Source organism: Anser anser (genome assembly GCF_964211835.1).
Source record: "Anser anser genome assembly, chromosome: 1".
Taxonomy (NCBI): domain Eukaryota; kingdom Metazoa; phylum Chordata; class Aves; order Anseriformes; family Anatidae; genus Anser; species Anser anser.
Window position 1 is genome coordinate 142,862,362 of NC_139720.1, and position 15,073 is coordinate 142,877,434.

At 48.5% G+C, this 15,073-nt stretch overlaps 1 protein-coding gene across 1 annotated transcript in view; it reads left to right on the forward strand.

Annotated features, from left to right (window-relative positions):
- MAP4K4 (mitogen-activated protein kinase kinase kinase kinase 4) overlaps positions 1-15,073 on the forward strand; it is a 149,033-nt gene that overhangs the window by 62,929 nt on the left and 71,031 nt on the right. The window contains 1 exon segment of the mRNA XM_083839719.1: positions 8,433-8,489. Within this exon segment, the coding sequence (XP_083695845.1) occupies positions 8,433-8,489 (57 nt within the window).

The window sequence follows — 15,073 nt, forward strand, 5'->3', positions numbered from 1 at the left end:
GTACTTGGCAGGATATCAGAAGATTAAAAAAAAAAATATCTGGAAAGAGCCTTACGATGCAAGTCCTCGTTTAATTACAATACATATAACTTTAGGCTAAATGTGTGTTTTGCATCTTGCAAACAAGTTGGGAAAATATTTCTTAATTTGCTCGTACATCCAGGGTCACAGTATGAAGCACAGTCCCTGTCTGTGTGGCTTCTACACTGGCTGGTTTGATGCTTTGCAAGAAAGCCTCCTCTTGTAGTGCTTCCCCAGCGTGTCTTGTGCCCTGGGAACTGCATTTCAGCTTCAGCATTTGCTGCCTGATAAATTATGGCTCCCTCCTCCATAACGACTAGGAGGTGTGACTGACGAGAAGTGGCACTGATCGTGTTTGTAATGACTGGTTAAAAATGAAGGAGGTACCTGCCCATGTCTGCCCCAGGTAGGAAAAGCAAAATCCCTAAAACACAGAGTCCAGCACTTCTTTATTGCGCCTTGTGGAGCTGGAGGAGTATTGACAGTTGGACTGGAATTTCATTATATATATATATATATATATTTATAAAGTTAAGAATTCATTAACTTTTCTCCGTAAATGCTAATGTTGTGGAATTTTTTAAAGGTCACGAATGTAAAGTCTTTTGTTTTAGCCAGGTCAAAACAAACCTCATTAAGCAATCTTGCCTGCTCTGTTCGCCTGTACTGTTCCGCTGGGCTGGTAATAAATGAAAATAGTTCTCCTTTCCCTTGCCCCTCTTTAATGTTAAGCTGTCCATTATAGCTTCAAATCCTATCCATAAAACGTGTTTGTAGCATCTTACTCTGCAGCTGGGCGAAGGCTGGCCTCTCGGTGGGGACGCTGAATGAAGTTGTATGGTGGGCTGCTCCTCGTCAGGCAGGCTGAACCAAAAACCATATTAAAAAGGGAAATGAAAGAAGTAGAGCTAATCTTTCTCCCTTTCCCTCCCTCTTTTTTATTTTTTATTTTTTTTCCTTCATGAGGTTTTGTACCTTCCAGAATAATCCCATGGAAGAGCCAAACAAAAGCAGATCTTTGGGGCCATTTGTTTTGCACCCACTACTTAAATTTTGTGCTTTTATCCTAAGATCAGTGATCGGACCAAACAGCAAGCCCTGGAAGAGGCAGGTTTGAGTGCCATAGCTCTTCAGCAGTGCTACTTGGAAGCGGCGGTGTTCGCTGTGGGATGTCACCTCCAGCTTCAGGTGGTGCCCACCCTGCCCCACCACAGGTGCTATCTCAGCAGCTTCCCACCGGCGAGCTGGGGGAATCAGGCCCAGGCTTGTCTGGCTTTGCAGAGGGCCTCCCAAGGTGTAAATTGCTCCCTTGGGTCAGAAAGCTCAGATGTGCACGTCCAGCGGTGATGAGTTAAACGTCGATGTGAATTCATTGTAAAAACAAACAAACAAAGCGGAGCGGCCTCGGGCTCTACACGTTCAGCTTATTTCCCTGTCACTCTGCAGAAGTGATCGGGAGGCTCTGCCTTTTGGCTGCCCCATCTCTCGGCTCTGAAGGCTCCCGCCTTGTTTTGAAGCCCCCCCGTCTGACCACATGGGGACCCTGGTGGGTCACTTTGGGTGGAGGCAGCAAGGGGTGTGCCCCTTGTGGTGGGGAGCCACCTCTTCCTGAGGTGGCACGTGGCGCTTGTGAACATGAGGTGGCATCTGGGCCTGTGGTGATGCCCTTCAAGGTGGGATCACCACCTACAGCTCCAGGCCAGCTGCAGGGTGTTTGGTGATGGAAGTGACTGCCTGGGTGTAAAATGAACGGTTGCATGTATCTGTAGCCCGTGTCAGTGTGTAGGCACACGCTTCGTTTTGATCCCAGTTCTTCTTTCAGCGTTCTCCGTCCTGCTTATAGGCTTGTTTTCAACTGTACTTGCCTGAAATAAATTGCTCTGCATGAGAGAGACTGTTGTGGGGGGTCAGAAGGGACAAGTCGATGTTAGGAGGGTGGGCTGAATGAATACCAAAGCCTTAAGGTATGGTGAAGAACTGATCTGAGTGAGAAGTGGAAGCGGCAGGTTTTAGCTGATGTTTCCAGAGGAAGCCAAACGTGCTCTGAGCCAACTGTGGCTGTGTGGGAGGTATTCCTTTAGTCTGTCTTTTGTTTTGGCGTCTGTTCGGTTTTTGGGGTCGGGAGAGTGTTTTTTGGTGTCTTTCGATAACGACCCAGCTAAGTTCGGTAGGTGTGTTTGGAAACAGAAAAACACACAAGGGATAATAAGGTTAGAGACAGAGAAGCAGATGGCAGCTCTTCTCTTTTTGGGAGGGTGGAGGCTCTGTTATAAGTGAAAATGGGCGATGGCGTTGTCTGGTGAAGGTCGCTGAATCTGGGCTATCCTGGTGGTGGCTGGAAGGAGGGGATGAAGGCATGGAGGATTATTCCCAAAGAGGGTGTTTTCCAGGCTAGGGCCTCAAGTGGGTCAACTCGAGTGTCCCTGTGGAAGAAGCGCAGCCTCTGGGGCACGAAGCTCTGGGTGGCCACCTCCAGAGCAACAAAGCTTGGTCCAGCCACCCGCTGATGGCCGGCATGTCTGACAGAGAGGCAGCACCCGGCAAGATTCATCTTTCAAAACCTTCTCGGTGGGCTTAAAGTCGAGGCCCTGTGGAGAATGTGTGGTGGTTGTGCGGGGGGTGTTGCCAGAAGACCCCAGTTCATCGGCCTCTCCTGCTCGGTAGTCTGGAGGGAGGCGGAAAGGAGGGCGGCTTGCAGGCCCCATTTGCTGAGGAATGCTTTGTGCCACTTGAGGCAGGACACGTGTAGCCCTGGGAGATCCTCCCGAGAGCCGTCAGCCCCTGCGGTGCTCTTCCTTCCCTCTGCCGTCCTGCTGGTCTGCGGGGCGAGGTGGGCATGGGGCAGGGGCCTGGGCCACGCCGTGACTCCGGGCTCTGCCGCTGACCTGCCGTGGTCCTGGGAAAGTCAGATGGTGGCTCCCTGCCATGGTGTTCCCACCATCCATTTTCTGCTTTCCTGTCCTTTTTGCCTATTTAGGCAATGAGCTGTTGGGAGTAGGAAGTGCCTGTGGTAATGTACATCCAGCGTCTTCGGGGTGGGAAAGCTACCGCAGAACTAGTAACCGAGATAAAAAGTGCATAGGGCCCTCCTTTTTTTTCCCCCCTGCTTTAGCAGGGAACATCTTTTCCCTGTGTCCCTGGAAGTGCCTAACCGATAATAACTGCGTCTTTCATACTTCACAGAATGCGGTGCTATGCATGAGTAAATTGTCATTATTATTTCTTCAACAGACTGCTAGGGAGCCCGTGGATAGCGAAAGCCGGATAGAGAGGGTGTTGTTTTCTATTTTGCTTTCCAGGCATTTGATGTCAAGAGCTAGACGGAGGGAAAACACAGAACCCTGTCCCGTCTTTAGACTTAAACAGTGGGAGTCTTTAATAGCTTCTGGTTGGTTTGGGTTTAGAAATCAGCTAACAGGAAAAAGGAACATTGGTTTTGGCTTTTTTTTTCCTTCTCATGCATTTCTGCCAGGCTTTTGTACTGAGGTTGTTTGCAGATTTTTATTTTAGAAGGAGCTTCCATGTCAGATAAACTTTATCCCTTTTTTTGTACAAATTTATCTCCATGGCTGGAGCCTGTAATTATTCAGCTTACAGATAGCTTTATCAGTAGGAACGGCATTATTTTGGCTACAAATGCAATGAGGTAGACTTGCTTAAGAACATTTGATTCTTATTTTATTTTCTATTAATGGAGGAGGTTGCTTTTGCTTTGCGCTGTTCTGAGTTTCTGCCTGTTAAAACGCATGCTCTCTGTCCTCTGCAAGCATTACCCTGGCTGCATTTCACAGGGTAGACCTAGGATTTTGGGGGGAGTGGGAAGAAATGCCTCACAGAGTCTGGGTATTCACAGCTCAGAGTTGGTCGGTCTGAAACTCCCTGGGCTGGCAAGTGACAAAAAGAGCTGATTGTAAACATGCATTGGGACAATACGGTATCATTTACTGCGCTGGGGTGTGCAACCTAAGAACAGAGCATTGCTCCATGGCCTATTGCCTCGGGCTGGTAGGAGCTCAGACTCAACCAAATGAGAAGCAAATTGAAAAGTTAATTTTGGCGCGGGGGCATTGTACTTGGAGGTGCTGCAGTAGGACGTTTTCGCTTGCTAGCATGTTTGAAATCTGGCCTGCTACTTATGCATGCATCGTAGCAACCGAAATGTGACTTAGTAGGGTTTTTTCAACTTGGTTGCTCCTTTCTTCGTAATTGTCAGCATAGAATAACGGGAGGTTAGAGAGGTTTTCCAAAGACCGTGTGGTATACAGTGCGCAGGATAATCCAAGCTTGCGAGTCATGAGTCATGCCTGCTGCCTTCCTTCCTTAACTTGTGATGTTGCCCCCTGGTCTACTTTCGTGCCATTTAGCTGGGGAGCAGACTTCCAGGAACAGTCCCCCAAAAGGCACGTTAATGTACGGGCCGGAAACTGTGTCAGTAGGAGAACTGCATTGCTGTGCAGTACGTATCTTGGATAATTAGAGGGGGGAGGAGGTAAATGAGCGGATAGCATTCCTTTTGCATTTCATTTGCATAGTTCTTTGATAACATTAAGGCATCTTAGGGGAAAAAAAAAACACAGTTAAACCAGCACATAACGCTACATGCCTTTGAACCTTTCCCAAACAACAAAAAAACTACAGTAATAACGTGTGCAGAGGAAGAAAGAGGCAAGAAGTAGGTGTACTAACTGACGTGGAGAGTGTGGGTAGGCTTGAAATTTATGATGTTCTGCAGATCTTGGCAGTCGACCAAGGATTCCCCTTGTCCCCTCTGCTATTCAAGATGCAGAAAGCCCACTGAGATGAGAAATGAGCAGCATATTGCTATCAGACATGGCTGGGAATATGTTTAAGTAATGGATCCAGTGCAACATCCAGTTAAATGTTGCAGGGTTGACGAGGAGAGCTGTATTTCAAAATCCTCTGCATGTAAATGAAAACTCTGTTATCCCGCATGAGAAGAAGCAGGACAAGGTTTTGGGTCAGCAGGCTCGGCTCCATTGACTTGCTCATCCCAGTTCTGCGTTTGCCCAGCAGATCACTTAAAAATAGCAGGGAGCAGCAGTTACAAAAATATCTTCACATTCCTTCCTCGGGAGGATAAGCGAGTGCTTTAGTATGAATAGATGCATGGAAAGAGGGAAGGGACAGGGGAGGGTGTGTAAGTAACTGCAAGCGCTTTGGAAATTCTGGTTGGTGAACTTCTTAGCATGGCCTAACCGGAGGGGATGCATCGGGACGCTCTTGTCCAGGAGGGTGGTGGCCGGGCTCAGCTGGTGGGCACCCTGTGCGTGGCGTCGGGGTGCCCTGGGATGCCCTAAGGGGGACACGGCTCCAGACAGCGCTAAGGCAGGGGCATCGTTGTGCATGCAAAATGCTGTCCTGCTGGAGGGACAGACACCCTCACCGCTGAGATGGTGCGTGGATGTGGCCGGGGCCTTGCTGCCTGCTGTGTTCATGAGGTGCCCGGGGAGGTGGGCTCGGATACGTTTTAACCCACAGAGATGGAGTCCTGCGGGTTTCTCCCAGCTGTGATTTCCACGGTTCCTTCAACGTATTCAACCACTTACACGTTGATTATTATTTTTAAGGTGGAGAAAGTTTTCCAAAGTGAAAGCCAGCTAGGAATATCGGAATATCACTTTCCAAAGCGGGAATAGTTGGCCGTTTTATGTTGCAAGTGAAATTATACCGGCGGGCTGAGAGTTCGACAAGTCTGTTCTTGAGCAGAGCGGTGAAGCAGATAAACAAACAAACAAAAGCTCTGCTCCTGCTTATATGTTGTGCCTGTGCTGTTTGCTTTTTTCCCCTCCTTCGAAAAATGGTGTTAATAAAAAGAATGTGACTTCGAAATGTCCTTTTACTTCTCCCATATAAATCAGTTTGTCACGCTGCACCCCCGAGTTATGTTGTAGATGCTTATATGAGCACTCCATACATTACGACAAAGGGTATTTGGAGCAATTTTTAACGATAATTCTGAACTGACCGGGGTTTAAATTTGGCCTGAGATACCGAGAAGCCCACGTTTCCCACAGTCTGCAATTCCCCTGCCTTCCAGTCCCTCAGGAGGCTGCTGGAGGAGCTTTTCCCCTCCCCGCCGCAGAGGCGGCGAAGCGAAACGCGAGCGCTGGCTGCGCCCCGCGCTTCGATAGCGGGCGGCGGAGGCATCGGCAGGACCCCGAGAAGCTTTTCTGTACTGGAGAAGCTCGTCGTGGGGAAGGACGGCTGGGCTGCTGTGCATTACTCATCGGAGTGGGCCGCTTTTGCAGGGAGGAACGTCATCTCGAGGAAAAGCTGCGAGGCTGAGCCCTGGGAAATCTCAGGCTCATCGCTGGAAATAGCCGGCCCAGCAGTAGTTCGAGGGTTTAAAGTGATAAATAAAGCAATTTTTTTTTTTCCCTGAGCTTTTGTTTTATTTTTTCCCTCTGAGATGTCCTTGTTCCTCTCTTATCTTTAGCATGTTCTTCTTGTTCCTCGAACCGCGCTTCCCGGCGTCCTTGGACCTTTTAATTCCCTCCCCAGAGCCGTGGATAATAAGGGCAGAGCTGAGAGAGGAGGCATCTTTCCACCTCGGGCGAAGGCATTTTCCCCTCCTCCTTTGGCAGGACGGTGAGTCTCGAGGAGACCACCACAGGCTTTTGTCATTAGGCAGAGGTCCAGGGTGGGATGTTGGAGTTGCATCTCCCCAGGGCTCGCTGAAAGGCTCAAGAATTAGTAGGGTCGAGGTGAGGTCGATCTTGGCCATTGCACACATATGGTTACGACCCTAATTTTGTTTCAAAATCCAACCTAGCTTGAGACCAAATTGTAAAAAGAGATGTGTGTAATAAAGAGACTTTACAGGGCAGGCAGAAGCCTGAGTACAGTAATTTATTTATAGAAAGCACGTGGATTGGTTAATGAGGGGAGAGTGCAGCGCAACGCAAGTCGTAAAAGAAGCTGGAGGCTGTGATTTCTGCAGCATTTCGTCCGAGTTCTGGGTGGTGCAGCTGCAGTGCTGGGCATCGCCTCCCCGGGGGGCACCGTAACGTGGGAAGGAGCCGGGATCTCTCCGAAGAGACTCGTGGTTTGGGGTGCTCCACTTGTGGGGTGCCAGTCTTGAATAAAGTGAAGAGGTTTAGAAGTTGGTCCAAGAAAAAAGATGCTGTTAATGTCCATCAGCTATAGAGGATGCTGTAGGTATCATTCCTGATCTGTGGGCGAGGAATTCAGATGTGTGGTGGGCATGCCTCTTGCTGGAGAGCCGGCCTGATTTGGGGAAGGGCCTTTGGAGCTGAGGTTTGGGAGGGGTTTCGGGAGGTCACTGCCCTGTGTTACGTGGAGAGCTGGAAAACGCTGGTACTGGAACCGTTGCTCAGTGCCTGCTTAGAATTAAAAAAAAAAAAAAAAAGGAATGGCTAATTGATATGGCCCCACCTCCTGTAAAAATATACTGGAGGAAAAAAGTTTTTCGTTGCAAGTCAGCTGAGCTGAGTTACAGCTCAGCAGAGCTGGAAGGAGGCCGTCGTGCTCCCTTCTCCCAGCCACGTGGTCCGCCCTGTGCCAGCTCTGGCTCTGCTCTGACTGCAGAGCAAACCAAGTTAATTTCCTGATCTGCATCCCCCCTCCTCCCCGCCCCGCAGTTTGCTTTTTCTGTGTTAACTTTCTGCCATTTTAGTGATCTAAATCAGCTTATCATATGATCTGGTGAGTGCCAGAATGAGTTCTGTGCTCATGGGAGAAATATGCGACAGGAGGACGGAGGGAGGCAGGGGAAGGGTAAGAGCTCCCCGCTGCAGTAGCTGGGATCTATTAATTCAGCTCAAGCTGTACCGAGAAGCCCTACCCTTATGGTGGTGTAGCTGAAGGGAGAGGTTGTCTTCATCGGGAAGAGACAGACAAAGAGAGCTGTTGCAGGTCTGATGCGTCACTTGAAGAAACACCACCATTTTTTTCCTTTTTTTGATAGTTAAGACCAAATCCAAGAGAAATGTCCTTTTTCAGCCACCCATGACATTTGTGCTTGCCCAGTAGTATACCGCTCAGTTATCAGACACTAGTGCGTAGAAATGAAGTATGTGGCACGTGGAGTTTAACTATGCTGGTGTGTTAATAAATGATCATTACCGACTATGAGCTTTGCTAAAGTAGACAGAAGAGAAGCTGCAAATATAATCTGTCCGTGCTTGATCTCCACGATCATCCTTTTAATGTGGGAAAAAAGAATGGGTTTTAAGACTTCTGTAAGAATATTTCAAAGAGAAATTCGTTTTTTAGCCATGTGGAGTATTCGTTGTTGACGTATCAGAAGAGAAGGGTCCGTCACAGCTGGGGAAAACCCAGCAGCTGGAGCTCTGGTCCGAATGTTTTGCTCTGTGTGCGTTGAAGGGATGGATGAAACACTGATGCTGACGCTTCTCTCTCTTCTCCAGGGTCGACATGTCAAAACGGGTCAGTTGGCAGCCATCAAAGTCATGGACGTTACTGAGGTGAGTAGAGAAGCATTCTGCTTTATTACTAATACGGGTGAAATTCAGCAGCGAGGATGACATATGGCTTACATCGGATTTATGTCGAAGGGCACGGTCCTTGCATGTGAATGCTTGCTCTCTGTTTGCAGGACCTGACCTCTCAAGCCCATCTGCCCTTTGCGAGATTTCTGTGTGCTTGTGTGCTGGGGCCTCCGGCCTTCACAAATGGTCTTGTCTGGTCCCAGCACACGCGAGCACATGTAGCACTCCTCCTCCAGAACTTCTCAGAAAAAAGGCTCGTTCCCACTTTTTTTTCTTTCAAATATAACATCTTGCTTCTGCTTTACTGAGGAAGAAGGTGAGGAGGCTGCTCGAGGGAGAGGACAGTAGTTTCCCTGGTACATGTGCAGCCTAAAAAGGGCGTGCATTTATTCAAAGGAAATGGGTCCAATAAAGTTCCCAGAAGCCTGAAAGCAGAAACATCTGCAGGAACGATGAGCAGATTGCTGGCAGAATTCAGCAGTGTAAAGTAGTAGTTGTAGCTGACCCAGGGGGATTTACTGTGGAGCTTTAGATGAGAAAGACGGGAAATTAACCCAGCCAGAGAAATAAAAAATATATGCCCATACTTGAATCCTTAGCTGCCTTGTAGTTTATGCTGCTCAGAAAGCAAACAGTTTAAATTAAGTCTTCAAAACAGATCAGAAAAGCTCGAGTTTTCCCTCTTGGTTCCATTTGTGTTTTACAGGGTTGCATCCCCAATTAACATAACAGCTTCAGACTTAAAATCGAATGAGATCCCGTTGTGTGATATCTGTAACTCCTGGCTGGTATTGCGGTTCTGCAGAGAGGTTGTGCGTCTTCAAACCCAGCGTCTTCTTTTTCTAAACTCCTCCATCTTCTATAGGCCTTAGGGGAGAAATTATGTTAATGTGCATGCATTGCACAGAGCAGGGGGTCTTTGGCAAGCTGCTCATGTGAAGCAAAAACTCCTACGAGGATATTGCTGCAAAATGTTTTCTGTGTTGCTGGCGTGTGCAGGGGCCTCAGCGAGTGAAAATGGACTTGGACACAAGCTGCAGGGGCGAGTGGCCGAGGTGTAACGGGTGACCAGGCAGGAGAGGGAGGAAAACAAGGAGGTGGGGATAGGTTAACCGGTAGGACTTGAATCCTATCTCTGAATCTCCCTCCCTGTGATCGATGGGCACTGCGTCTGCCGATCCCTAACTTAAGCTGTTGTGTCTGCCAAGAGCTGGACGTTCTGGCTTTGTTAGATGGCCTGATAAAAATCAGCTTTCAGCTGGAGGTTTTCAAAGGCAGCCTTCGTGAAGAGGCAGAGCTGTCTTGCAGAAGTTAACGTGTAGACAGGCCAGGGAAGAAGGAAGGTGCGTTGACATGAAGTGAATGCTCTTTGCACAGCAGGCGTTGCCATTCGTGCAGCGGTTTGAAGCACGGCAGCGTCCCGAAGCACGACGAAGGCTTCTTCCATAACATTCAGTCTGGCTGCGTTGCACGCTCCCTCTGTTTTTAATAGCATGCATTAATCACAAACAGTTGTAATGGAGAGGTTGCACAGCAAAAGGAAAACAATTGAAAAATGCTGCGTACGGCGTGGCTGAGCTCATGTTGTGGGAGGTGGCTTATGGTTTGAAACTTTCTGCAGCTTTTTGGCCGGTTTTGAAAGTTGTATGTTGGCACTGTCCATCTTCTATCTCACGAGCTCATGCTTTTTTAGGGGATGAGGGCAGTCAGAGGGAGGAGTCGGGAGATGTTAGCCCCACGCAGCTTAAAAGTGTCGTCGCTCCTACCAGCGGAGATCATGTGTTTTTGGTTCAAAGTAATGAGCCTGCCGAGGCCAAAAGCGTGGTGTAAATTCTTCCAAGTCGTGCTAAGCCAGCCCTGCTTTTTAACACCAGGCACGGACGGCACAGTTGCGTGTACCGCTTTCTTGGTGGCAGATGAGAGAAGGCTCAGGAGTAGCTCAAATTGATGTTGCTGCAAAGATGGCCTTACGGTCAAGCCGTGGCTTGGTTTCCTGAAGGGATGCCTCCCTGAGCATCTCCTTTGGCTGGCAGGCAATGTTTAAAGCAGCTCCATCATCACTGTAGCTCACGGCAACTTATGGGGATGGTAGGAGGAGAGAATTTGGGACAGAGGTGCAGCGGAGGTGTGAAGTGACTGCCACCGCCAGCGCTGCTCCGAAAGAAATGCCGAAGGAACCACAGCCTCAAATTTACCTCCTCCACTTGCTTCAAGAGCTACATTTGCATGAACAGCTCTCGTAGACTAACGGTAACTAGCTGTGTATGTGCCTGTGGGGAGAGAGGCTTCAACGGAAACTCTTCTACAAAACCGAAATTGTGATTTTTATGATGAGCAGCTACTGCAACTCCAGGTGATTCACGCCTCGCTACATGGTTTGCTGGCAGTGCTACGTCTTAATGCTTAAATACAAGCGGTGCTGTGGATGATATCTGATTGTTTTGTCTAACCTGCGCGGAGAACACACAAGACTTTCTTTCTTTTCAGTTACCTCTGATCCAGTGCTTGCTTTGCCAAACGCTTAAAAAAATTAGAAAGCCTAATGTGTTGGCAAGCTGCAGGGGCACGCCCCAGATTTTCAGTTTTCGAGGCTCAATTCTGCAATTCCTGCGTTGCTCAGGATCACCAGGGTTACATCAGCTCTGGGCTGCAAAGCTTTGATTCCTCCAAACAGGAGGAATGTCCAAGTCAAAGCAAAGGCTTCCCTTAAAAAGTTTTGGTTGGCACGAAGAAAATGAGGTAGCGTAACCTCCAACTAGCAACGCTGGAAGAAACATTACAGCTCAAACTGAACGTGGTGCTTTGGAAGTGCTCTTCATCCGTCCCAGCTTTTCTTGTGGTTTTCTCTTCAGATTTTAATTTCGAGAAGAATGGTGGTAAGGATGAGAAAAGAGGAGGTGGGCTGAAGATATCAGCTTGATCTTTGAATATATTATGACTAGTCAGTACTGCCGCCTGAAACGATGCGGGGTGTCGACGTGCAACTTCGCTGGCGCTTCCACTTCTCTCCTCTCTAAACAAATTAAGGAAAGCTCTGTAAGATCGTATAGATCTCTAAAGATCCACAGATCTATAGGTCAAGCAATAAAAGATCTGGAAGATCTAAATGTCTACAAGCCTTCTTCCAGAATATCATGCATGGAGATTGTCTTTTCGCTTTCCGAGGGTGAAGCTGGAGCACATGTAAGGGTGAAAAAATTTCACTGGAGCATGGAGCAAATAACAACAAAACACCAGCGTTCATCAATCAAGAGCTATTCTGTCGCTGGAGCGAGTTCAATGGCCTTAAAAGGGGAACAATATGAACTATCAGCATATACACGCTTTCAAAACGATTTTCCCAAATGTACATATGTAGGCTGCCTCTCGGGCTGCATGCGTGCGGTGGGGGAGGCATTATTTGAGAGATCCCTGCAGTCTGTCTTTAATCTTTATATGCAAGTGTCTCTGTTCCTTATGGGGCATTGTTTTGGAAAAGTCTGCGTTGAGTCAGTGCTGACCCCTTCCCAAAAGGCACTCGGTGACCGTGCTGCTAGATCTCCACGAGCTGCTTGCTGCATGCTGCTGTACACACTGTAGGATACCAAGCGAGCCGTGACTGATGTTATCAGATGCAACACAAGTATGCTGTGAGATTTGGCAGTCGCTCTTCACTTAGAAGAATCCATTTTCTCGTGAAGCAAAAAAACCCCCACAAAAACACCAACATTTAAAACCTTCGCGAAGCTTACTTGGCAGATTTGCGTGCATCTGAGCTTGTTAACTCGCATTACGCCCCGAACACGCGGCTCGACTTTGTTTAACTCTTCGGGAGGCTTTCTGTGCAGCTGTGCCGTTGTTTCCACTGTCAGTCCTGTGTTCCACTTCCAGAGACGCTTTTCTGTTTGAAATCTCTGGTAGCTAATTTTGAGGGGAAAAAACACAACCGCTGCTTCTCTGTTTGTTGTAACCCCTGACGCTGCTGCTTCTTCCTCCTACCTCTTCCCACACACGCTCTTGGCATCCTTTGGGAAAGTTTTCCGCATGCCTTTTTAATAGCAGCATTTCTCAGCTCTTGTGCCCAGTGTTTCATGGCTTGTCCAGTCTAGTCTGGGTAAAATTATGCTAAGTAAACAACTGGGTGCTGTGTCCCGCTGATTTATGAAGGAGGCTGCATCGCTTTTACAGCTCGCCTGTCTTGCCCTTTCCGTACGTGCTAGGCAGAAAAACGAACAACCCCAAACCAAAAGCTCCGGGCCTGCACAGAAACACGGCACATCTCCTGCACCCGGACAGGGAAGGTGACCGGGATTATTCATTGCTGCCTTCCCAGCCCCGCTGGCTGCCTCTTGCTGTTGGAGGAGGCAAGTCGCTTGGATTCCTGTCAGCCTATATATCTGATGGTCCATATGGTGTTATAAACCGTGGCGTCGTAAACGATCTTACCCGTTGCCCATAAAGCATCCCGAAAGCGGTCTGCAGAAAGACTACAGCTAGGTAAAGACGTGTGTGTGTTCCAGCACATGCGGGCAGACAAAATGAGGGGAAAACAAAAATAATAACCATCAAAAGTTTACCCTTTTACAATTTTTTTTTTTGAGTGAAAAAAATCAAAGATGGTCCATGGATCTTGATCTTTCTGAAGGAAAAAAAGAAATAGTTGGTGCATCTCTCTAAACGACAAGGAAACGTAAATCTTCACAGCAGTGTGCAGCAGAGCTGGGGCATGGCATCCTGGAGGAGCTGGATATGGGCAGTCTTTTTAGTATGGAGACAAGAGCACGCTGTTTTACCTGGCTTAGGGCACCTTCCTGGTAGAGACCAGTTGATCAGTCCGTGGCTGTACTTACTGCTGGGTTAGCCAAAGCAAACCTGTAGCCAAAAGCCTTTGCTGCTTCTCATCATCTTGGTATGAATTGGATCAGGGAGCCAAAAAACCCAGATCGTTCACATGGGGAGTGCTTGCACCCTGCTTGCTTGTCCCCCAGAGCTGAGGCGCAGCCCTGCCGTGCAATATCTCCTGAAGCTGATTAAACTCTGATTTCTTCTAGGGATTAGGTTGGACAAAAAAAAAGCAAAAATAAAAAGCTGCTGGGAACTTTCTATTACAGGTCAGAGGAAAACAGAGCTAAACGGAACGATCCCTTGAGCTGTAATACCTGGTCTGGGAGAGGGTTGAAAAGAGCTGAGGCTTACAGCCGGTGGGGCAGTCTTTTTGGAGCTGCAAAGAATATTTTTGGACGTGATCCAAGAAACTTTCCTGGAGCATTGCTGGCACCAGTTTGTATAAAGGGCAAACTCTTACCATGTTCATCCAAGTCCTGGGGTGGTTGGCGAGACTGTCAGGCTGGAGGAGCTTTCTCGGGAAGGGGAGGACGTCAGGCTTGGTGCTGCTGCAAGAGGGAGGCTGAATCGGGAGCTCCACATGCTGTTTGAGGTGGGGCAGAAAGCCCTGGTTGTCATTAAGCAGCTTGGGAAACGACACATGACATGGGTTGGCTGGAGGGAGCTCGCGTCTTGCACGAAGGCTCCAGCAAAGAGCAAGTTCACACTGGTACTGCTGGGTCGGGGGCAAGATTGGCAACAGAGGGGAGCTTAAAAAAAAAAAAAGAGTCATAAAATGTTCATATATGCATGTTCCTCTACCTGCTTTTTCCACCACATGGTTTCTCCCTAGTGCAAGATCCCCACCTGAGCGGATGACTGTGTGCCTGCACAGTTTGCACGGCAGCTGTCCTCGCGGGTGTCTCTATTTTAACGTGCTTGTTTTGGAACCTGACTGTTTCAAGGCCGGGAGGAACAGATGTTTTCCTTTTGCCATAAAGATCCTTGCGGGCACCGTTGCCGCCTCACCGGCATCTATTACCTGTCAGCAGCAGAAGAGCTTTGACCGTGAGGGCTTAGCGCGGATCATTTAGTGCTGTTCCCAATGCGTGGTTTTATCCGAGGCTGGGAGCCGGCTTCAGACTCAAGGCTGATCGTGGATCGCTGTGTTAAGGAGGTGCAAAGAAAGCTGTGCAGTCTCTGCCTTCTCCTCATCGCCTCCTGCTTATGCCGGGTCTGAAAGGCTTCATCCTATCTAGCAGAAAACGTTTTCATCCTGCCCCATAAATTTACATTGCACAAATGGCCTAACTGAATTCATGGCCTTATGAAGGGGACTTTGTCGTAGTTTGGAGAAGAATCTCCTTGTTTTAGGGAGGCAGCTTTAAAATTTTGCCTGCCTGCCTGTAGGGGAACCAGGTAACACCCTGCTGTAGCACAAGCTGACGGTGGTCAGGATACTCTCCTGAGCTGAAGCGTGCCACTGAGGTCTGTTATTGCTGGTCAGCTTGTGAGAACGTGTGGTTACACACCTGGAGCACAATGCAGCTGACTTCCACTGGCAGACGGGTGGGAGTGCAGATATGTATTAAGGCTGCTCTGCACGTCTCGAGCTCTTTGGACAAGTCTGGACTTCTTCCTTAAAAACTTCTTTCCTTTGGTCTGACGGTGCGGCTGCCCTGACGGGCTCAGAAGCAAAGGGTAAGTCATCAGGATGGGCTATGGATGCCGTGCCATCGTTCTGGTGAGCAGGACAG